The 23,719-nt window shown below is 43.5% G+C and overlaps 1 protein-coding gene across 5 annotated transcripts in view; it reads right to left on the bottom strand.

Annotated features, from left to right (window-relative positions):
• The window catches only part of CEP85L (centrosomal protein 85 like), a 150,056-nt gene that overhangs the window by 107,647 nt on the left and 18,690 nt on the right, over window positions 1-23,719 (bottom strand). Inside the window, exon 1 of one of the 5 annotated variants that reach the window (XM_068677611.1) lies at window positions 3,473-3,691. The exons of 2 other annotated variants lie outside the window; for them this stretch is intronic. In XM_068677611.1, coding sequence (XP_068533712.1) covers window positions 3,473-3,527 — 55 coding nt within the window. In that variant the 5' untranslated portion in view covers window positions 3,528-3,691. Of the gene's footprint in view, window positions 1-2,478; window positions 2,704-3,472; window positions 3,692-23,719 lie in introns of those variants that run through there. 2 more of the 5 variants (XM_068677616.1, XM_068677614.1) reach the window with 2 other exon arrangements.

Here is a 23,719-nt window from a genome sequence, read left to right as displayed (position 1 = left end):
ACCCCCCCTCTCCCCACTGCTCTGTCACGAAGCTGCCTGTGAAGCCCATGGCGCCCAGGAGGCAGCGCCCTGTGGCCTCATAATGTGCCGTGACCTTCATTTGGGTTGTGACATCATTAAATCGCCACAGGGACAAGCCCTGTGGCCAGGGCCCAAGGAGCAGAGGGCACCACGCGGCTGCTTTTATAGTGCTAGTTGTGTCCTTTGGAGTGCTTTGCTTCATGCACTTCATCACTCCTCACTTCTATCTCCTAACCAGCACTTACCACCAAATTTTGGTGGTCGGCTGCTGGCAGTACCAGCAGAAGGAAGTCTGAGTGGAGGCAGTGCAGTTGACTGAAAGCAGTGAGCATTTGGTTTTTCCCTTTAAAAGTGGACGTATTCCACTTTCCACTGGCATCTGTTGCACACGCGCAGCCTGACCGACTGGCTGCCACCCCCAGAGAAACACCGCGTCCAGATGAACACTTTCACAGCCTTAAACAACCTGGGAACCAACTGCACGCTTCAAAGGATGGCATCGATGAGCAGGCAGAGGGCTTGAAGCCCTGCGCATCCTTCACCGCAGTTATTCAAACTCCTGCAGCACAGTGGGTAGCTGTTGCCTTTACGGGGGGATAAACCGTGCTGCAGGGTTTTCATGAACAATTAAACGTTTACAAGAAGGCTGGAAAACTAGAATCAATCATACACGTTCCAGAAGTAGAAATGTCATTTTTCAGGACAGGTACTAAAAGTGTTAAGAGTGAATTTATTTTGCATAGGTAGCAGAATTTGTTGTTCAACCCACTAGCTAAACAACAAGCACCTACCTAGAAAAAACCTCGGAGATGTGCAAACAAGACAGCACATCTTTTTCAGAGAGCGTGCTCCTATTACACTGAAAAGCATGAAAAATCTGGGAATGACAAGAGGGAATAAAAATGAAAGCCAAAACTGAAATAGTCCAAGAAGTGACCTTGCCTGTTACATCTGAAGAAAAATCAGAATGAATTTGCATCTATTACTGAAAATTTGATAATTGCCCTACATAAACAGTTACAGGATTCTTCAGTAGGCACCTACACCTAGCTCTGTAAGTGAACTGTAAGACTTTCAACATAACCAGAACTTCTGAATACCCATATCCATAGATGACTAACATACAGCTAGCAAAAACACAATGCTTTTCAGTAAATAACACAGTTTAACAAGGAAACACAGTCCTCAGCTGTTATGCTCCCACACCAATATTTAAAAGACAACAAAATTAGAATCCCTATTAAAGAATTGCTGTTACAGAATTAAACATATTCTGTCAGAATAAATATTCCTCCAGCTTCAAAGTAAGTGCTTAAACTCCTGTGTCCTAGTAGGACACAACTGTTCTGTCTCCAAAATACTTTTCCCACAGACAGCTTCTCTCCAAACATGAATAAAAAAATAAGCCTAACCTGTCAATAATATCATAGCACGGATCTCAGCAGCCATTACCCCTTCATTACAATACCTGCATGGAGCTAATTAACTTCCACTTCTTTAGAGGAGTTAGAGAACCTCACAAAACAGCTTGTCGACTATTTCAAAGCAAGACTGATGAAGGAAGGGACTGCTGTGTTGGAAACTCCAGTACAGACACTGTACCTCAAGGTTAAACTTCAGCTTTATGCACTTGCTTTCTAATGAACCACTACCTTCTGTTAGCCTCTCTTATCTCAAATTCCGTCTATCTACAACAGTTTTGCTACCCTGTTTCTTTTCCCAAACTCATACACAAACATATATTTTGAACTTCACATTAACTCTGGGTATTGAAGGAATGGAGGGACGGGGAGTAAGGGCAAACAACAAGCACGATGAGTTCTCAGATCTCACAGCAACATCTGAGAATTAAATTCTGACAAGCAAGCAAGAGGAAAACATTCATCCAGTTCCTTACCAATCAGAACTGCCGTGCTAAAACACGCTATTTGACCACAAACAAACCAAGGGAGGACAAAGCAATGAATGGCCCAATCCAGAGTTTTCTGAAGCAAATGTAAAAATGAAGACCAACAATGTCAGTAACAGTGTGGAGCCAGTGAATGGCACAACCAGAGCACGCATGTGAGAGCCTCCCAGTGTTCCTGCCCCAAACACAAATAACCAACAACTGAAACACCAAATTCCTGCAGTTTCTACCAAAGTAACTGAAATCTGTGCACCTAGCTCAGAATACCCAGCGGCTCTGCACCACGAAGATAACGTAACTTCGTTCTCTTACAGGAAGCGTTAAAAAAATCCACGCTTCAGCAGGGCAAGCGTGTTATACATAGGAATTAATAATAGTGGTGAAGAAAAAAGGAACAATGCCTTCTTTCACATCACAGGGGACGAACATTAGACTATTTGCAGAGATTCAGGCAGCTGCTGAGAATGTCTTAGCAGCTCTTGTATTTGCAAGAAAAACCCTGTCAACTGAAACCAAAACAATCCTGCCATTTAAATGCGTCAACCTACCGTGTATGCAGTCATATTTTGCGTTTCCAGCATTAAAACACGAAATTCTGAAGGGGGAAAATAAAAACAAATCCAACAGCGCTACTTCGCACTGGGCACTGCGCAGCCAAGCCACAGACCTTCACCGCGCTCTGTGACTTCAAGCAGTGAAAAATCACAAAATATTTGCAGGAACTCTGCAAGGTGAGACGAGTCCGTCATACTCCCAAATCCTGAAAAAAAAAAGGCATCCAAAAACACTTTGCTCAGGGTCTCGTCCCTGCAGAAGCGCTGGCCGTGTCACTGCGGCCGCTTGGCCCCTCGCTGCCGAGGAGCTGCCAGCCCTGCCGGCTGGAGGTGACCGCCTGGCGTCCCTAATTCCGAATTTAAGCAGAATTTTAAATTAAATTTAAACTCAACGTAAGCTGCCCCCTGCCAGGCTGCGGGTCCCAGCTTCTCCTTAGCCTGGACACGGATAGAAAGGGGATGCAGAAAAAAACTGGGCTGAACAAACCCCGGGTGTCGCGGGGACTGCTCGCGGTCTAAGTCACTAAGTCACATAAAACAAAAAAAAAAAAAAAAGAAGAAGGGAAGCAAGGCTGCTTAGATCCGCTGCCCAAGGGTATACTAACAAAACAAGCCAAAAAAAAAAAAAAAAAAAAAAAAGGAAAGGCAGGCAGCCAAGCCCACGGAAGCGGATTAGGTCGGAGCCAGCTTCACCCCGCGCCGCGAGTCCCGGCGGAGCGCGGCAGGCCCCCGGCCCCCCGCACGCCAGGTTTTAAAAATTAAAACAAATTTAAGAATTAAAACAAATACGAATTCGGGAAACATAAAAGCCCTTCTTCACCCCCCCCATCCCCCCCCATCTCCCCCCTGAAGCCAGCCGCGGAGCCCGGCGCCGCGTCCCCCCCGCCGCCCCGTCCCCGTCCCCGTCCCCGTCCCCGTCCCCGTCCCCGTCCCGTCCCCAATGCCCGGGGGGGTCCGGGGGGGTGCCGGGGGTGCCTCCGCCGCTTACCGGCCCTGTAGCCGCGCAGGCTGGCGCCGAGCTGTGTGTGCAGCCCGCCCCACATGCTGCCGGCCGCCGAGCGGGGACGGGGACGGAGCCGGGGGGGCGTTAGCGGGGGTCTCCCCGCCGCGGGGGGGCCGCGGCCATGTCGGTGCCGGCTGCTGGCGGCCGGGGCCGCGCCGCCGCCTCCCGGCCCTGCGGAGCTGCGAGCGGGGCGGGGACGGGGGCGGGGGCCCCGCGGCTGCGGCTGCGGCTCGGGGGGAGCCGGCGGCGGGGGGCGGGCCCCGCCTCGCCTCGCCTCGCCTCGCCTCGGCCCGGCCCCGCGGAGGCCCCTGGCAGGCGGTGGGGGAGCCCCGAGCCCTGTGGTGCCCGCCCGGCCTCCTCCCGCTGTGCACAAGGGGGCTGGGGCCGGGACCAGCCCCCAAAAGGCGCCGCTTCGGAGTGACTCCGCTTCAGGAGGCCGAGGGCGCCCTGTGGGGGTCGGGGGGGTTCGCAGTTCTCCTGTGAAACGGCTCCGCCGCAGGACGCCGAGTGTCACCATCAAGTTTAAGCCACAGGGCTGGAACCAAAATGCCCCTGTCAGCAATAACTCAGAGCCAGTAAGAGGCTTCCAACCCTCTGAGCCCGCTCCAAGTACTCGGGGAGAGGATCCTGCAGTAGCAGCGTTCGTGTTGCTGCTGGGGGGTTGCAACCGGAGCCCAGCCGTCCCCCTTCTGAGCCTACCGGCAACCCACATTGCCCATCACATCACAAAGTGAGGGAGAAGATGCTCGAGACAGCTTCTAACTTCAGTGTAACCATCCCAAAATCACAACACCCACCCCTGCCAAGATAAAAACACGGCTTTAGCTTTTATTGCCAAGTCCGATGGACATAGGCGTAGAGGTGAGGTGAAACAGGAGCGCTTCATGTGGAAACGCACGCGATCGATAAATAAAATCTGTGCTCAAGGACTTCCTGCTGACCGAATGCATTTTTAATAGTAGCTGATTATCACGGAATAGCTTTTATCTCTTTGGGAAATTATAGGTTAGATTTCAGCACAAGTCATATTTTATTTATGCCTAGCTAGGTATCCAGAATGTACTCAGCAAAAGAGAGGCCTCAGAAGCACAGGCATGAGCTGGTAGGAATGCTTGCATATTGTTGTGTCTTCCTCCTTACCCACGAAAAGTCCTCATGTTATCAGCAAAGACCTGACGTGGCGTGCACTCCTCACCAGCTCATTGTACCGAGGGAGCAAGACTGTCACTTTCCTAGGTAAAGCTGTAGAAACAGGCTTCAAAAAGTTAGTAAGTACTATCTTGCAAAGCACCCAGCACCAAGGAACGAGTGAACAGCTTAGTCCAAGACGTCTTTAAAGAGCCTGCTGGCGTATAACATTTCTTTCATGCTGCTTTGTTGAGTTTGCTAAACTCTGGGTGAGCGCTGTGTAGCCAGCATGCTCGGAAGGGCGCACAGCGATCTGTGAGGAAGCTGAGTACCAGGAAGGGGAAGGCTTCTAGCATCAAGTGAGTAGAAAACTTCCCCATCAGTGCAGAACTGTGGTGTCTGTGATGCTGCCCCATAGCACAGCTGGGAGAATCATGACAGCAGAAAGCTGCATGCCCAGGATCCACGTGGTAACGGGTCCTTGGTCTGCTACTACACGTCGCTGCAGTGCTGTTACGTGTCTCAGCACTGCCCTTCGTGGAGGCTTTACAGTTTCGTATGTCTCTGGTCTACTCATGAACAATGCTGCAGAGGAAAAAAAGCAGGGAAAAAAGAGGGGATCGGCGTGGCAGAGCACCAGCAGTTGTTTGGGCTGAATCATTTCCTCACACTGCTTGCAGGGGGAGGTTGACTCAGCAGCTTCGTGTCTTCAGGGTGTCTGAGCTGGTCCTTCTGGGCTTTTAGTGTTACTGCTCAGAGCAAAAAGAAAAAAAATGTACTTAAATCTGAGCAGCCAGATAGCCGAACCTCAGACACGTCCATTGTTTTGATTGGATTTTAAGTTATTTTTATAGCAACTGAATGGACGTAGTAAAGCAAATAGCCTCAGTGTGTCTGCCTGGAAACTGGGCCAAACTGAGGGCAGTAGCTTCGCTCTGTGAATAAACTTAGCTTGCTAATGCTGTCTTCAGGTACATTTTACATCTGCAGTCTTCTTGAGCACAGTTCTAGATAGGGAGCAGAATCTGTTCTAGATTCTCAAAAACCTCTAAAAAAAAAAAAAAGGTGAAAAAAAAAAAAAAACAACTGTGCTAGCTGGATTGGACCTCCAGCAAAGATGAGTTTGTGCTATTTATTGCTGTTGAAGCAAGCAGTAAGCAAGCAGTTCCTTTACATGGATCTGAGCTTGGAGATGCAGGGGACCCCAAGGACATCCCAAGCCCCCCCTCTTTGTAACAAGTCCATGTTCTCCCAGCTGAGCAGAGCGGATGGGTACTGCTGGCTCTGGTCCACGGTGCCTGCACTTGTGCATCTGCACCTAATGGTGCCTGCTCACACTAAGACCACTTGCACTGGTTTATCACCTTCTAAATCTCGCGGGTTGGTAAGAATTAGGAGCCTGGCAATCTGTGTTCCAGCACTGCCCCCCTCCAGAGGGGTGTAGAGTTGAGGATACTCATTGGAGGTGGCAGTGTGGTGCCAGGGAGACCTCGTAACCTTACACGTAAATCAGCAGTAAGTGGAAGCCGCCTGCACCCCAGTGCAATTATTGTGAAATGTGGTGCTCCAGACAATGAATGGACTCAAGTTGCTATTGTCTGAAAGGCCTTTTCCCCACCTCTTTCCTCATGGCACAGACTCCACCTTCTTGGCAGGACCAACAAAGGAAAACAACAATGGAAAGTAATAGCTTAAGTGTTGGTACTAAGCAGATGCTGTCCCATTAATGTCAATTACAGCACATCTTACCCAAGGGTTTGTGATCTATCTCTACATTCAGAAATCACAAATCTTTTTTTTCTTCCCTGAATAAAAACATAATGCTCTAAATGGAATTAAGCTGAAACATAACCTCTGAAAGCAGCCTTTTTCTTTGATTAAAGGCGGAAATGTGTTCAGTATTTATACTACACACTCGCTTTCACATTTAATAGAATTAAAAGATTATTTTAAGAAAACCCGAATACTAAATAGCTAAATGTTGTTCCAAGAAGATGCAGACTATTGCCACTAATTAAGACATCAAAGATTCAATCAAAAATCAATTTTGTCAATCAAAAAATCAACAGCAGCATTCCTGCAAACACAGCTTGTAAAAGTTAAAATCACAAGTTTTCAGCTATTGCGTTATTTCACCAAGTACAGAAACCATTTTCCTCCACCCACAACTTTTTCAGTTGAACACTGTGTCCTGGCAAAGTCTAAGCACCCTTTCAGAAGCCTTAGAAGGCAAGGAGCCTTGCTTTGCCAAAAAGCAGCTCCGTATGTTGCACAGCGAGATGTGAAACCGCATCGGGAGGGACTGTAGCTAACAACAGCTTAGCTTACCTAACAAATTGCACCTTGTTGGTAGGAGCAGGTTGGTCGGTGAAAGGCTGAAATGTTCCACTACAAGTACATTGCATGTGCTGTACAGCAGTAACAATGAACTCTGTCAGCTGGTAGCTGCAAAGCAGGCGTCATGAAATAACACGGTGTATGCGACACTTCTCTTTTTGCCCTTTTCTACGAGCAAATTAGAAAGCATGTCTTCCACAAAGGAACACAAACTGAAATGGATTTGAGTCTGCTTAGCCCTGCATTTACAGTAACAGCTTAAGCCACAAGACAGAAGAAAGCCAAGAAGCTCAATGGTACCATAGCTATGGTTTATTACGAGCCTCCTGAAGTTTCAGATCCTTCTTAGCATTTCAGAACCAGATTTTCACCTGAGAATCTCAGCCTGAAAATGTTTTAGTTTATGTCATTGCTAGAAAACTCTTGGGACTTGGGGATTTTACGTGATTCATTACTGGCAGGCAGGACAAACACTTTTTTTTTTTGGTCATACGACTAAAATATAAATCTAAGAGATTTAAAACAATAATCCCGCAGCCATTAACTCAGATAGCACAGGAAGAGCACATCTCAGGTGTGGAATGCAGTGGCATTTAACCGGTGACTTGTAAAAACAACCAGGAATTTCCCAGATGTGCCCTTCTCGAGGGGAAATTTTTTAGTTCTGTTACTCCTCACCTCCATCACCTCCTCTCCAAAACAGAAAGGGCAAGAAAGGGAAATAGAAGGAACTTAGGAGGGGATGGAGAGAATATTTAACAACCTACAGGCCTCAGCAGCTTCCTGATGGCTTCTTGTAGCTTCCAGGGTTGGCTCCTAACACGTTCAGGAGCAGAGTGCCTGTACCAGAGCAGCCAGCCTCTTCCCCTTGCCCCAGTGGGACTCACTAATTTAGCCAACTTCAGAACATAGCATTTAGATAAAATACATTTCAATGAATAAATAAATAAATATGTTTCTCCTACTCCTGTTGCATGACTTTTTTACAGTTTCTACAGTTCTCTTGTTCCTGAACCCACCCTAGTCACCTTCTCTTCCTACAAACAGACTGCCTGATTTTAGGAGCACCCATCCTTTTTTTTTTTTTTTTTTCCATTCGGTCCAAGATAAAAAGAAATTACAGTCTGTAAAGCCACTTTAGAGGGAGGAATGAGACCTCTTGGTGATATTCTGCATCTGTTCTGATGCTGGAGCAAGCAACGAAGGTCAGATTTGGGACCTCTTGTAGTCAAGAGACTTCTCTGATAGCAGCTGATCAAAAACTGCTTTGGTATTCTTTGGTATTTCTTTGGTGCTCTTCAGAGGGCAAGGCCAGCAAAATGAAGCACATGTAGCCACGAGATAACTGCACTACCAGTCATCGGATCAGGCAGGCATGACACAGTTTCAAAATGGCTATACCAAGCCCTTTCAATTCAGAATGATCAAAATACTAAACTTTTTTGTGTTTACTTTTCTGTGCTTTAGCTTATGCTAAAGCCTGGGAAGCTTCAGCAGTGCTGCAGGCCAGGTTTTCAAGCCGACTGCCACTGGCAATGTTTGAGCTTTTGCAGTTGACATTTTACTTCAAGGCAGTCTTGCTTGACTTGATGTTATACACAGATAAATGAATGCAGGAGGATAAAGCAAGAGGCGATATTGCTATTCAGTGACTTGCAGATTGTTTAAGCTGCTTTATGCAGATTAACCTCCACCACAAAAGTGAAATAGCTGCCATATTAGAAGCAGAAAACAGCATTTAGCTTGGTCTGTTTACAACCTCCCTCCTTTAAAGGTTAATCAGAAAACTTGCCCCTTGTATTCAGCCACTGAAATGAAGAAAGGATCAGAGCATGCAGTGAGCTTCTCTGCTCCATCCCAGCCTCTGTGCAGAAGGAATAAATCCCGCTTTCCTTTTGCAACAAACACCCCCACTGAGTTCTCTAACTGTTGAGAAATACAGAGCTTAAAACTACAGGTGATGCTGTAACAAAAGGCCAAACAACCAGCCAGCAGTGCAACGTTACTTGAGTACTTGCAAATGGAAAGTTCTCCCAAATGCCCATCACTGTCTGCTTACAGCCTGAAACATGGGATTTGTTTACTCCGAGTCAGAAATATAACCTACAAACATGGCTAGTCAAAAAAAATCTGGTCGCTTGTGTTTGAGCCAACCCAGTACTACTGCAAAGGGATGAAATTTCAGTAAAGTGAAAGAAAGCACCATGCCACTGCTCAGTTTAGTCAGCTCAGTGCTGCCAGATGCCCATATGTAATAGATGGAAAAATTTATTTCATGCTTTAACTATAAATGTGATAACTTCATGAAGCTCCCCTCCACCTCATTTTTTTGTTGTTTTTGATTCTGCGATGATCACCGCCGCTGATTGTACCGTAACTTGGTACTACATACTATAATGAAAATCCAGTCTAAAAAGCCATCAGTAAGCCCACACAGCACACCACTTGCAGATGTCCCAACAGCAGCCCACTCCTTCAGCAGAGCACATATCCATCATTATTTTAATAGCATTCTGACATTACACTGATACATTTATACATTAGCACACACTTTTTAGACAAATCCAGGTCACCAAAACAGGTAGAAAATTACCAAAATGCACAAAAGTGAACTGTGCTAATTTGCACTGGCCACAATGCCCATCAGATTTTCTCCACAGAGCCTAAAGGTTAGTGTATGACACACTGTGATTCCACCACAGTACCCTTAGACTGTTTTGCTTTTGATTTAAAATTAACACAGACGAGAATGTTTATTAAAAGTAACTTTGAGACTCAGACTTGGCTAAGTACTTTCTCTAGTATTCTACTTATAACGCATTGCTCGAGTGACAGAATTGGTATCGGAAGCGATGTAGTAAACATGCAGCTTGATCTTTGGTCACGGACAAAACAGCAAGAAATTGAGCTTGTAAATGAGCATGGTACTTTAAAGTACATAAGCTTTAAAAGAAGCATAAAAGCATAAATGTTGCTGCTTAAATTTCCTGGACTGTCCCAGTACCTTAGGAATCCCATGGTTTATGGGTTGCACCAGGTAATGCCCCATTTGCCATTCTAGTGTCTCAAATAAGGTTACGTGGTTACATCAGTTAAAAATAAATTGAAGAATCATAATAATTTGTTGGTTAATCCAGGACATTACTGTAAAATATGCTCTATACTTTGATTATTTAGTTCTTAACTACATGAGCCTTTAATTACATGAGCCTTTCATGACCATGGCCCTGCTGGAATGCACCCGCAGTGGTCATCATGACAGGAACTTATCTTAGCACAGCCACTATAGTTACAAAATACAGTAGAAAAATGAGAAAGAAATGAAAAGGAAAGAGACAATTGTAATAAAGTATCTTTAAAGGCATGCAAATATAATTTGTCTTTCACTTCTATGTTTGAAGATAATGTATCACCTCTGAAAGTTGAATATAACAGACCTCTAAAATAATCACAAAGATCTAAAACCCTAGAAGTCTGTAGCAAACTCTAAAAGCAGAACTTAATCAAATAACATTTCCTGTAACACTGTAAGTGTTATTTATCCTTGAGCTTATATATTTTAACATATAGTCCCTTGCACAGAGTAAGGGACTACCTTACCATTTTACTTCTATATTTACCATTTTCTGCATTGTGCTTTAATTTCTGAAACTGCCTCTACAGAAGCATTAAATTATCACTGCCAAGGATTGTTTTTCTTCATCATGAGGCACGTTAAATGTTCAGAAGAAGGCTTTCCCTTGCAAGATTTCCAGATCAGTCCTGAAGCACCAAGAAGCTGCAGGATGCAAATGACCAACATTTTGTTCCTCCCGGCTAATCCTCTGGAAGCTCCTCCTGACAAACAAAACGTGACCTACTGCAAATTCAAGAACACAGATGGGAAGAAAATGTGCACAGTTTAGTTTCTTGGAAAAAAAATACAGGAGTTAGTAAATACAAGTGGCTAGCGAGTCACTTTGTAAGCCAAGTTGAATCAAGCAGGTCCAACTGTGTTGTTTGAGAGGCTGTGAACTGTGTTTCTTCATCTAGTAAAGTCCCTAACTTTCCCTCTTTTTTTTTTTTTTTTTTTTTTTTTTTTTAAGCATAATCTTTTGTATTACATTTAAGTATAGTTTTACATGAACTATATATAGAGACTCAAACTGGACCATACGGTTTGAGATCAGTTTGCTAACAACTCATTCATTTAAAATATCAGTGAGCAGTCACTGAACTGGACTCAAGTAGTGATTGCCATATAAGTTTTCACTGCCCTGAACCTCAGTGACTGCAAATATTCCCCCAGCCACAGTACAGGGGCCTCCCTGCATGGTGGTAAGTCCATATGGAGCAGCACAACATGGACTCACAAGCTCTATGAAGTGCTGAGGCCTGATTTACCCAAACAAGGGCAGAGACCAGAGTTATCAGCTCAGTGCCGAAGAGGGCAAAGGCCTGGAGTCCCCGTGGCTCTGGTCTGCAGGGAAGCTCTGCCTGATGCAGCTGCAGGGTCTCCAGCTCACTTGAAAACGCTTGAAAAGTCACCTGTTGGTTGAATGGCCCTCAGTACCAACACAACTGATTATGTGCAAGGAAGAATAAACGATACAATTAGCTCTGCAATTTAATCAGACTGTTTACCATCCCAGAAAGATGACATTTCCGAAGGAACCCAGGGTCAGGTTTTCCCAAGCTCTCATCTTCCCATATGGTGTATTTTGCTTTTTGCAAAATCTGCCTGCGAGCAGGACTGTTTGGCAAAGAATAAAAAGCCAGATTTCTGAATGTGCTCTTCCCCCTCCCTCGCTGGTTCTATTTTTAAGCACAAAACTCGCTCCGTATAATTTCCTGCTATTTGACAGCCAGTCACACTATTAGTTTTAAGAGGAGAGTGGCAGACTTGATTTGGCTCAGGTCTCAGCACAGAAGAGAGAGAACTGTCCCTATAAACACGTCACAGTGTCGGACAGTAGCACTTCTGGATGGGAAATGAGTGTGATGCAGGTCTGCTCCAGGTCACCAAGCACAGCACAAATCCTTTCGTCATATTTTGTCTTCGATGCAGGCACTGCCAATGGCTTCAGTCCTCTTTCAGCCCACATGGAGCTGGGGAGAGAGCTCAGGGCTCTTCAGTTACAAGTCCTGCCTGTGGGCTTTGCTAAATGTCCTTATTACCTGTAGAATTGCTTATTCATGGCTTAGTAAGCTGAGTTTTTGTTAAAAATTGATTGTGTTCTCACATTATTACCAACCAGTTTCAAGTCTACCACTTAAACTGAACGCTTTTAAATATTTACAGGGAGACGAAACCAATCCAATTACTAACTATCCTATGCACAGCTGTCAGAAAAAGTAATGATGAAGAATGAGTAAAATTTACAATGAAAACACTTTTTAGAAAATGACTGTTTTCATAATACTTTTAAATACTATTTTCTGAACACTTTCATACTACATATATACTAATCGAGAAGGAATGGTTACATTAGCAAAGAGGCTTTTACTAAAGACAGCTTTAATTTTTCAAATGCCACGTGTTTTTCTCGCCCAGCAGAGTATCGACTTCCTTCATGAACATGATGTTTTCCCTTGGGAAGCAGAGAAGGGTATAAGATGTACCCAAGCAGTTACAATTCCTCTTGGCTGACCTAAAGAGAAGGCCTGGCTGATAATGCTGAAAGGGGTTCTTTATGACAGCAGGGCGAGTTGCTCAGTAGCAGTACAGATGGGTTGTTTCCTTCTGTGGCTCCCCCAGCCCCATTCCCCAGGAAAAGAAAAGCGAGTTGAAATTAGTAGTCAGTTCAGAAGAGATTTTGGACCCTTAGCAGATTGTAACAAACAGAAGTCATGGGCAAGATAGCAAAGAGGGTGATTTTCCACATCTGCAGAATAGGAGTTATGGGAATTAAGAAGACAATTCTGAAATAGCATTAACTTCTACACCACAATTAAAGCATAGTTAGCTTTTCAGAAATCAGAAACAGGCTCCTGGTAGGAGGCCCTGAATTCTCATTTGCCTCCCAAACAGCAGGACGTGCACTGCTGGTTCCTACCAAGGAGCAACAGTCAAACATAATTTTCTGGATGCTGCAAAGAAACATGTATGAGTATATCAAGAAATGCCTTTTTAGACGATTGTTAGTATCAGTTTCTTGAGTTTTGATGTTCTCTTCATGAAGTCAACAGTTCAGAAAATGAGCAGGCTTTTTTGAGGTAAAAAGCTTTTGGCAAATAAACAAGGAGATTGATGAGTCTTTCTTTTCTTGCTTGCATTCAGGCAGCCTGGGCAGTCAGTACTGAAATCCATGTGAGGGACCCAATCCTGTTCCAAAACCAGGAAAACTGCTGGGCTCACAGGGGGTCAGAGGGACCACCTCCACAATACGCATTTAGATCATGAGCTCTCTTCATACAAAATGTTTCAGAAGGCAATAAACAAAACATAAAGGGTATTTGTTCCCTCCCAGAGAATGTCGTCACTTCAGAAAGAAACAGAAAATGAAAGAAAGGGTGAGAAAGAAACAGAAAAAATGAGAAGGAACAAGAGAGTAAGTGAGATAATGGGGAAAAGAAAAAAAAAAAGGAAAAAGAAAAAGGAAAAAAAGAAATAAAAACAGAAAAAGAAAGCAAGGAGGGAAGGAAGAGAAAGGAAGGAAAGGAGAAAGCACGAGTAGACAGCCCTGACAACATGCAAATTTGGAGAAAAATTCTTTTATTTTGGATGGAGGGAGAGGGTAGTTTGTGGAGCAGCGTTATACTGATTCTGGTTTGGAATAATTTACCACACTGGATACGCAGACAAATCCCACACATGTAACTGTAAGCAAAATCAGCCTGGAGCCCACAGTAATCAGCAAACCGTACAGCCTCCAGAAACGCTCAGCTGTTCTTGTCTTTCAAAACACATCCTTGCTCAATGCTTTGCAGTTTGCTTACGAGCTGAGACCTTTTTGGTGACAGTAAACACACACAGAGAAATTCCAACCAAGCAGCCGACACTGCTCACTGCCTCACCAGGGCTTCTAAGAAAGGCGAAAACAACCCCAGCTAGCCTGAAAGCAAAAGGACGTTGCTTAAAGAATTATTTCCCTCCCCCCAAACGCCCTTCCTTGCATACATGGATTGTTGTTAAATGAGAAAGGTACAATAGAAAGCCACAGAAAAAAAAAAAGTAATGGACATATTTCCTTCTGGGCATTAACATAACCATTGAAGCAGCTATTTTAGCTACCTTGTTCGTGACCTGTCCTTGTTCCCATTAAGAAGCCACTTCCAGAGGTTTGCAGCTCCAGCCACAGAGACCCCCTCTGGAGTTAAACAGCATCCGAGCACCATATATACTATTTATTTCCAACTGGCTAGATAGTACTGTTAACATCTTCCTTCTAAAGACCTAGATTCTGCAAGTGAAAATCACGCCTTGGCTCTCCGCATGCTTCTGTCTAACCTGTTCCACATTGGCTTAATTAACTGATCACAGCAATAAGCTCTGCTAAAATGGTTCTCAGTAAAAGAGTGGGAACGAGATAAGAGGGAGCTGCATGAGCAGGACTGGATGAAGCTTTTCACTTAGCTGCTACCCAAGCAAGATCCAAGAAAGGATCAGGGACCTTGGCTCAGCACCTTTCTAAGCTGGATGGGATTTGCATTTTTGGAGACTGAAGGCAGGATTCTGAATCAAGCCTGATACTTCTAATGCTGTGTCTAGAAAAGTTCAGGCATTGTTTTCAGGTCACTGCAGAGAAAGACAACCACTGTAACTTTGGATTTAGGGTTGCTTTGTGACATGGCAAAATTATCTTGAAGAGGAACAATCATGAACATTTGCCCTATTGTCTTAGCTTTATTTTTTCCCACTGACTGAATGTCAATCCAGCCATAAAAAATGATTTTTCCCCTTCCTATTCTACTTTGTGGTGGCACTACACAGCTATGTATCCCCATCTCTCTAATATACTTGCCAATACAAAGAGAACCGATGCTTCTGTTCTCCAGCTGGAGAACTGCTCAGAACAATGTTTTCTACAGTAATCCAGTCAAAATGTCATGGCTTCGTTTATGTATCTCTTACTGTAATGATGCAACACTGAAAGCACTGAACAGCAGCAAAACAAACTCATAACATATAGCATTTCTGCTTTAAGCACCTTTAAAACAAAGATCCTGAAGTGTTTTACAAGAATAAAGCAAGCTTCACAACCATCTTGATGGAGTTGTAGTATCCACCACAAAGATCTTCCAGCCATAGATTATTTTTATTCCAAGCTACCAGTAGGTAAACTAAGGCAGTTTCAGAGCCTGGGACTGTATCCAAGGAACACAGCCAATTAGGTTAAATTCTGTTTTCTTTTTTTTTTCACAATTTAAGACATGATGCATGCACAGATCTCCAGTGAAGGCACAATGGTTTATTCACACCATCCTATAGATGAACAGAGTCCCATGTGTTTACCCAGTGCAGGGCTGGCTTCATTCAGCAGACTAGTGCATATTAGCAAACTGTAAAGGAATGCAGCAGCCTATCTCCTATAAACACCACTCGGCTATTTAAGCCTACACTGCACTAGAAATAGACTTATATCTCACAAACACCACCAAATGCCAGGGCATATCATTTATTCATTACATGCTATATTATTTTTCAAATCAGACTATATAAAGCTGGAGAAATGTTCTCATACATGATTCACTTCTGCACTAAGGCATTTACACAGTTTTTAAGTCAGTTTGCATATCGTGCAGTGAAGGTCAAGCCACAAGGCAGAAGATTCAGATTTTGCTCTGCGTCCCGCTCCTGGGTCCGTGACTGACCCCAAACACTTTCCCTAGGGTTTATTTTGCAACACTGCCCTGCACAGGGACTTGGCTGGCTCTTCTTTCTGTTGTCCTGTATGATCTTCATTTGCAGCCCCTCATGCAAATGGTGAGATAAAGCCACAGCCCCTCTTGCTGAAACATGGCATCTGGAAAACTGTCTGCTCCAAGACGGGTAAGGACAAGCAGCCCCGCTATGTCCTTGTGTTCACTCAACCACAGTTCACCTACGTGAAGACTGTATGTAGTCAAGTCTCTAGTCTGCAAACCTCCTTTCAAATGCTACCTGCTTTTGGTCAAGTAAGGACCATAATCACTTTTAGTGCCTAGACATGTAAAGACAGTTCAAATAAAAAAAAAATACATTTGATGCGGGCAGACAATGAAGCCTTAGGATAGAACGCTGTCTAATTAATCTATTTTGAACTGCCTGTGTGGGGCTCGTTTTGGATTGTACAGTTTTGCACACAGAGGATGTGATCTGATCTTTTATGCCTCCTCTTCTAGTTAAGCTAGGTTTTCACACCGACAGCAGAGCTATTGTGTGCATGACATTTACTGCTGGAAATGGATGCTGTGTCTTGGCAATGAACGGAAAATCTGAGCACAAGCAATGAAAAGATATCTTCACAGTGTTCCTTGCTCTCTTGTTAGTCATTCAACGTAGAGGAATTCAGCGCAGAGGAAACACGCTGGGTGAATGTCACTGTTCTCAGCTCTTGCTGGAAACAACACCAAAAAAAAGGGGCTAAAACTGGGTATGGGCACTGAGTGCGACAGGCCCCGGATCTTCAGTGCATGCCAATTAAAAACTTCCTGACTGCAGAGGAAGTCCCAGCAAGCCAGCTGGGGTTTGTTTGGGAAACATGTAATTTTCCATATAGGACAGCAAGTTGGATGCTTGTTTTCAGGTTGTATGGAAAAATCTAACGTCTCCGAGGGATTTGTGTGGAGACGTAGATTTGTAGCCTGCAGAAGGAAGGAAGGCACAGTCTACAGTCTAGAAAGCAGAGCGTCGACCAGACCAGAGCTTCCCCAACTTTTTGTAACCTCACTTGAGAGTAGTGTCTGGGTTTTATGTCTGGTTGGGTCCCAAGGAGTCAACACAGGCTTTCTGTGCAGGCACAGCTCTAACGTGTTTACATCCATCAGCGAGACTTGCCTCTTCACTCAGACTATAGAAAACAGCTTTAGAAACAAGGATACCTTGGTTTTGTTTCTGCTTTTATCATTTTGTCCATATAGGATCTTGGCTAAGTAACTAAGGTATTACAGGATGGCCATCATTAGACTAGTTGATCAACAACAGTATTTTTTGTGAAGGTTAAGTGCAAGAGTCATTACCAGTTTCTCTAGTTTCAGTCCTTCCATTCTGCAGGACACAGAATTTCATCCAGAGAGCTTCTGCGTTTCTTTTACACTCAAATTTCTCAGTCCTCAAAAGACTGAGTTGTGCACCCTACAAACTGAGCAGGAGAAGCCCTGACACCAGTAACAACTGAGTCAAAGGCACTGAATTGGTTAGGCACAGGGGTGATCTCAAGTGCTCTAAGACATCCCAGGCGTGCCTTATGCTACATAAGAGGCTGAAAAACCCCATGATCCCTCTTAATCCAGCCTCAGAAATAATTCCTACCCAAGTTCTCAAACTGTTGCATATGGATTTGATTTGGGGAGTGCCAGCAAGACGCACAAGCAAGCGCCTGAGGAAGGCACATCCCAGAGCCAGCCCGGAGCAGCAGCCCTCTCTGTCTACGATCGTGTCTGCTGCTCAGGACTGGGAGGTGAAAAAGAATCCACCAGGGATCTAACTGATCGCCTGTGCGTGGGTGGAGAAAATAAATCCTTCCTGATACCAGCATGTGGCTGGCCAAAGCCCAAGATATGATTAGGTAATTATCAGTTAATTGAGATTTTGATCCAAACTGTATATACTGTACAAAAGTGGCTAAGGTGCAAGCAGCCCTGCTTTCCTCATGGCCTAGTACAGAAAGGGCTGGAAAATTAAATTCAGATTCAGAGATTCCGAGACCAGGAAAGACAATTACAGGTATAGGAAACTAAAAAGGTTCAAACTTGTTCAATCATTGTTTCTGTTCTTAAAAGAGGTCTAGCCTTGTCCTGAAAAATCTAATTGTGCATTTACCACCTTTAATAAGTTGTTCTGGTTTTTAATTACCCTCATTGCTAGAAAATGCCTCTTGTTTCAATGTTGGATTTGTTTAACAACAGCTCCCAGGCAATGGACCATGTGAAATGGCTCCTCTGGTCAGGTACCTGTCTGCTATGGATGCATTTGTACAGAGTAGAGAGCCAAATCCTTTCAACCACTGTTAAGCAGGCATGTTGAATACCTAAAGCTGAACATTGCAAGGTCTGATTTCCAGCTCTTGGACACATCTTTGGCCCTTCTTTAACCTCTCTCCTGTACTCACACGTTTCTTGTTGCCCGGGCACTGTCAGTGCCCTCAGTGTTTCCGATGCCATGAGGACTGCCCCTTCTGTGTAACTAAAACTTGTTTTAGCCTGCTTTACAGAGTCAAAACTAAACTGGAAACACACATTGAAAGTATTCTCTGTACTACAAAGACTTCATAACCTTTCTTAGAGTCTTAATTTTTTTAAGATGTAGTATCCCAACCTGTAGGTCTAACCAGGATATTTTTTCCACTTCTGTTAAATTGTACACCACTGGAAAAAATAAATGGTATTTATTGTGACCAAATCACCAAGCAATTCTTATTAGACTGAGCAGTTAATATATTCCTTGAATCACTTGCTATATTCCTTGAATCACTTACTATTTCACCAGCATATATATCACTTACAGACCTCACCAGGAAAAAAACAAAAAAAAAAGAAACAAACAAACAAACAAAAAAGCTCTCTCTTTATCAGTGCCCTCTCTAGAGACAGAGAGAGCCCTTTCGCATCTGAAGCACCATACAACAACCTTTAAGAATGTAATTCACAGACCACTTCACATCCAAAATGCTGTGTGTGCGCCCAGCCCCTGTGCTTGCAGCCTGGCACCGTGGGGGGACTGGAGCCAACTCCCATCTCTGCCTACCCCAGGCTCCATCACCATCTGACGAGTGCGTAGGGGTCTACATCTCTTTTTCTTGAAATGATAATAGATAATCTTCTGGTGATACGCAGAACATGAATGAACAGAACACAAATCACATAAAACACACAAAATCATGTAATGAATTAGATTTCTAATCTAGAATTTGTACCCCTTCCAACCCAAAAGAAGAAAGAAATTGGCCAAGGCACAAGGTGGTTGTTGTAATCTTTCTAGCCCTCACTGTGCAATGAGGGTGACACTCTTCTCACTGAAAAGTGTTGTGTAATGATCATTGGCATACCACTCTTCATGAAATTAGACTGAAAGCTGCTGCCTAGAAGACCTGTCAGGCATTTATGCCCTGCATTTTCTTATTTTCTTCATATTTATACTGAAAAATGGAGAATGCAACCAGCCAGCTAAGGTGGTGCTCAAAGTTTTGCTCTTCTTGCAGTACCAGCCATTATGTTACTTGCAGCACCTGTATTTTTCCATTACATCTTCACTAAATCAATTCTAGTTGTCACTCAACAGTGTATTTACAACACAACAAAATTTGAAGACATACACAAAAATACTATTGCATACAAATGTTTCTGTGGGAGAGTTAAGCTGTAGTAATTTGGTATCACAGCACTGGACTGTGAGGCACTTGGCAAGTTTTTTTATACTGGACAAGCAATACAATGAAGTTACCTGGAAGAAGAAACTTAGGATAGATAAAGTGAAATATTTAAAGAAGCCCAAATCAAATCAAGGTGCTTGCCTCCTGAAATATGTTCACACGAGCACTAGTATACTAAAAACACAAAGGATGCACACGAACATAAAACCAGACAAATGCATTTACAAATCGGGTTCCAGGTCACTGAACAAAAGATGTTGCCATTGACACATAGCCACTGGCCCACAAAGGGTGATGCGTATTATCTTGGTCTGATTTCCAGTAGCAAGATGACAGTATTTTGCAAAACCCATTGCATCACAGTACCTTACATCAACATCGATGTGCCTGTAAGGTAACAGCTACTTAATAGGTAACAGATTCCAGATTTAATGATATTTTTACACCTAGAACTCTCGAAAAGGATAGAAAGGAATATTAATGCAAAGCCATTACAAATTGCTTTTTTGGGTAGTGTGCTTCTATTCACTTAGCTCTCCATCAAGTGCAGCATGAATAGACATCTGCAGTGCAGCTCCCCAGGACACTACAGTGAGGGCAGAGATCCATCAGAGAAAATTACATCAGGTGATCTTCCAAGCATAAGCAATAGAGCCAGTTAGGCCCAGTTTACAATCCTGTACAGAATCATGAAGCCATTTGATGTAAACCAGCTGCTCTGTTCACGGTCTTCACACTATAGCCAACCATGCCACCAGAACATGCAGACAAGACCCAAGTGTCTGATGGTTTTATGATTTTTGGTTTCAGTAAAATTTGTGTACTATTTAGACATTCATGGTCTGAACTTTTGGGTAGACCTGTGCGGTGTCAAGAGTTGGACTTGATGATCCTAAAGGGTCCCTTCCAACTCAGGATATTCTATGATTCTATGACATTCTTGGAATTAAGCAAAGAACCAAAATCAACAAATGTCTTTCTTTCAGGCATTAACATTAAATGTTAACTGATTTTCCACAAACAGCATTGCCAAAACAGTGTTAAGCCTAGGGAAATTAAATAATTTTTTAAAATTGCAGTCTGAATACAGATTTCATACTGATGAATGTGTCTCTGATGACACTTAACCTCTAGCTGTTCAAAAACTTGTCAAACAAATTATTTTGGCTTGCTTTACCAGAGGAATCATACATCCCAAGTCAACAAAGCACTGGGTAATTCACGACTGGTTATCAAGCACCTGATAGAAAGTGTTGCATGCACAGGACTAGACTAAATTTAGAGAAGAGAGGTATGAATATCACACTCCCGTTCTTAGACTGGAGTTATTAGTGCCCAGGGTCAGTGGGAAACCAACGATATTTTTCATGGGAGGAATAAAGCAAGCACAGCTTAGATGTGGGCTTGCTCTTGGCTGAGCTAGGCAGCTCCCTGGCTCTCCAAACAACTAATTGCACCTTGTGTCCCAGGAAGCCTGGCTCCCCAGGGCTCTTCCTGTCAGAGTCCCTATCCTCGAGGCCTCCCCCATACCCTCATGGACTCCAGGGATTTGGGGCAGGCTGGCAGCACCCAGGCAGCAGAGGCTGAGCCAGGCCGTGTCTGCAGTCAGCTCGGAGCCGGGCTGCCCCCCTGACGCTGAGCAAAATGGATGCGCTGCTGCGGTAGGCCTCGAGTCCGGTGCGGCGAGCAGCCTTCTGCCTGCAAGTCCTGCCAGAAAACACGCGAGCGCTGATCCTGCCAACTGGCAGAGGGCCGCTCTGAAGGAGTAAGGTGTCTAGCCAAAAGAGGCACAAGATTTACCCTCGGAGAGAGCAGCAGGCTTTCTGAAGGGAGATGCAGCCCTGGGGGCCAGGAAGTGCCCAGGCACACTGTCCTTTCCTCCTGAGAAAATGCAGCTGCACGTTGTCCTCCAAACCAGACACAGTCTGGCACAAAAATTGATTATCACAGTAAATTTTCCCAGGATGAAGGGCATTTTTTATTGTTGGTTGCTTTAAGCACTAGGAAGAAAAAGCAGAAAGATTGATCTGCGCATTGACTTCTGTCAAGCTTAGAGAACAAATGGGAAATACTCAGAAGTAAATCTTTTCTCTGTGGCGAGATAGTAAAACGTACAGAGAAAAGAGATGTGGTACAAATATGTTTACAATTATTTTTCTAGAGCACTCACAAAAGCTGTTGTGTTTGGCAATGAATTTAACAGTCACTCATGTTGTTCAACTCTCCACCTTTAAATAACCCTCCTAAATTAATTAGCTGTATCATTTTCCTTATCAGGTCCGTGGTGCCTCTACAGGAAAAATGACCAGAGGTGTGTGCACCTCCCATATTTGCACACTGTAAAATTATCTCTAGAACAGAAACAGGAAAACCCACCCCTTTTAATTTTGCACTGATTAGTGCATTCCCCAAAATAAGAGCATGGAACAAAGCCTTCCCATCATTTTACCTTTTCTATGCAGGCCAGATTCGGAGCACTTTTGGTGCACAAATCAACGAGAAGAGTCCCAGCTGCAGAATGTGCACTGGCTCCAGCAGCAGACAGTGTCTGCAGGCTGCTCAGTACCAGTAAGTCTCGATAGGTTTTGTCTAGAAAAAGCCATACAGGAATCTCAGGAGAGATGCATTGGTTTAGCTGGGCTATGTCTACCTTCCATCAGTAGCTTGCTGTTTTTCTTCTCCCTCTTCATTTTACATTATTCTTCTTACCAGTAAATTGACTTAAGGCTCAAAGTTCAAAATCCAGACACTTCTGGAAAGTTTTGAACCAGACCTGCATATGAGCCTTGCAAATCCAAACGTCATTTCTCCTCTATTACATCATTTTTTTCTTCTCACAGGAAGTATCTCACCTTTCCCATAACTCCTCTAAACAATAATGCAGGATTTGCTTTATAGGTTCAAATATTTCACTTGACCACTCTCAGCTGCTTCAGAAGATGGGACCACCCATGCTGAAAATCTCCTCCTGCTGCCTTTGCTTCCTCAGCATCATGAAGGCACATTTTCATTCCAAAGCAAAGGGCCCTACCAGTTCCTCTGTGTGACCTGAGACTGTGAAATTGCTCTCCGTTATCTAAGTGCCAAAAGAAAGACCCAACAATCTCTGGGATCTAAACTAGTCTAATAGAAACTTAACAAGTTAGACTTCTCTGGAGAACTTCTTATTCTCCAGAGGCCTTGCCAACAGATCACAAGAAGATACAACAGACCAAGAAGATAAATACCACAAAAGACAGCAAAGTTGTAAATCCTTGTAAATCCTATTCTAAAATGTCCTACATAAAAAAATAGTCACTGTAATCCCTACATAAAGAATTCACTACTTGTAAAGACTGTTTTAAGAAAGGAAACATTAAAAACATCTTGTATATTAAGTGATATTAGATTTTTCAATTTTTGTCCTAAAACTATTTTATGCTTTTGCATACTGAGTCTTCTCTTTATTTATTTATTTATTTATTTAGTGCAAATTGCAGACAAACATATAATATCTGCATACTGGAAGTGAAGAACAATTAAAATCATTGAGCCACATTCTGCACACACTTACTTTACTGTAAAATCCAAGTAACTCTGCTGACCTCAGTGGGTTTAAACTGGATTTATAATGAAACACAGAAATTGTCCTGTACTTCCCCTGATTAAGCTTCAAAGTCATTTACTTATGACCTTTTCTGAGTACAAAGGCATTTCAGACAGTGTTACATAAGCATGTTGCTAGCTACATTATGTGGCTTCAGTTAAAAAGCCAGGATGGCAACAATTACAGTTTTTTCTTCTTCAATCTTCCTTAATATTGCTGGGACCAAAAGACAAGATTTTTTTTTATAAGCTATATAATGTTGTTTTGCTTACTGATCCCATTCTCTGTCTCAGAGAATCATAAAAGGTACATCTAGAAGAAACTTACTGTGTGTCATAGTTCATCTCCCTGCAAAATACCAGATTTTCTCTTTATTTAACATTATTTTCACCAGCATCCTGCTAAATGTCCCAAAGAATGCAGCCTCTACCACTTCTCAGGAAACTATTCAACATTCTTGCCAGGATCTCAGGCAGAATAAGCGTGCTGTCCTTGGGACTGTGAAATAGCAGCTTGGTCCAGAACAGTATCTGATGTGCTTAGAAAAACAGTAGGAATGGGAATAAAATAAAAATACCTAAACCAAGACCAGGCCCTTGACATGTACCAGAGACAATGCAACCAAACATCTCAGAAATTTTATCACTTTGCACTACCCCAAATGTTATCTCTCTGGAAAGTACTTGCTGT

Source organism: Anas acuta, chromosome 3, assembly GCF_963932015.1.
Source record: "Anas acuta chromosome 3, bAnaAcu1.1, whole genome shotgun sequence".
In the NCBI taxonomy this organism is placed as follows: domain Eukaryota; kingdom Metazoa; phylum Chordata; class Aves; order Anseriformes; family Anatidae; genus Anas; species Anas acuta.
This window is presented reverse-complemented; position numbering and strand designations above follow the sequence as displayed.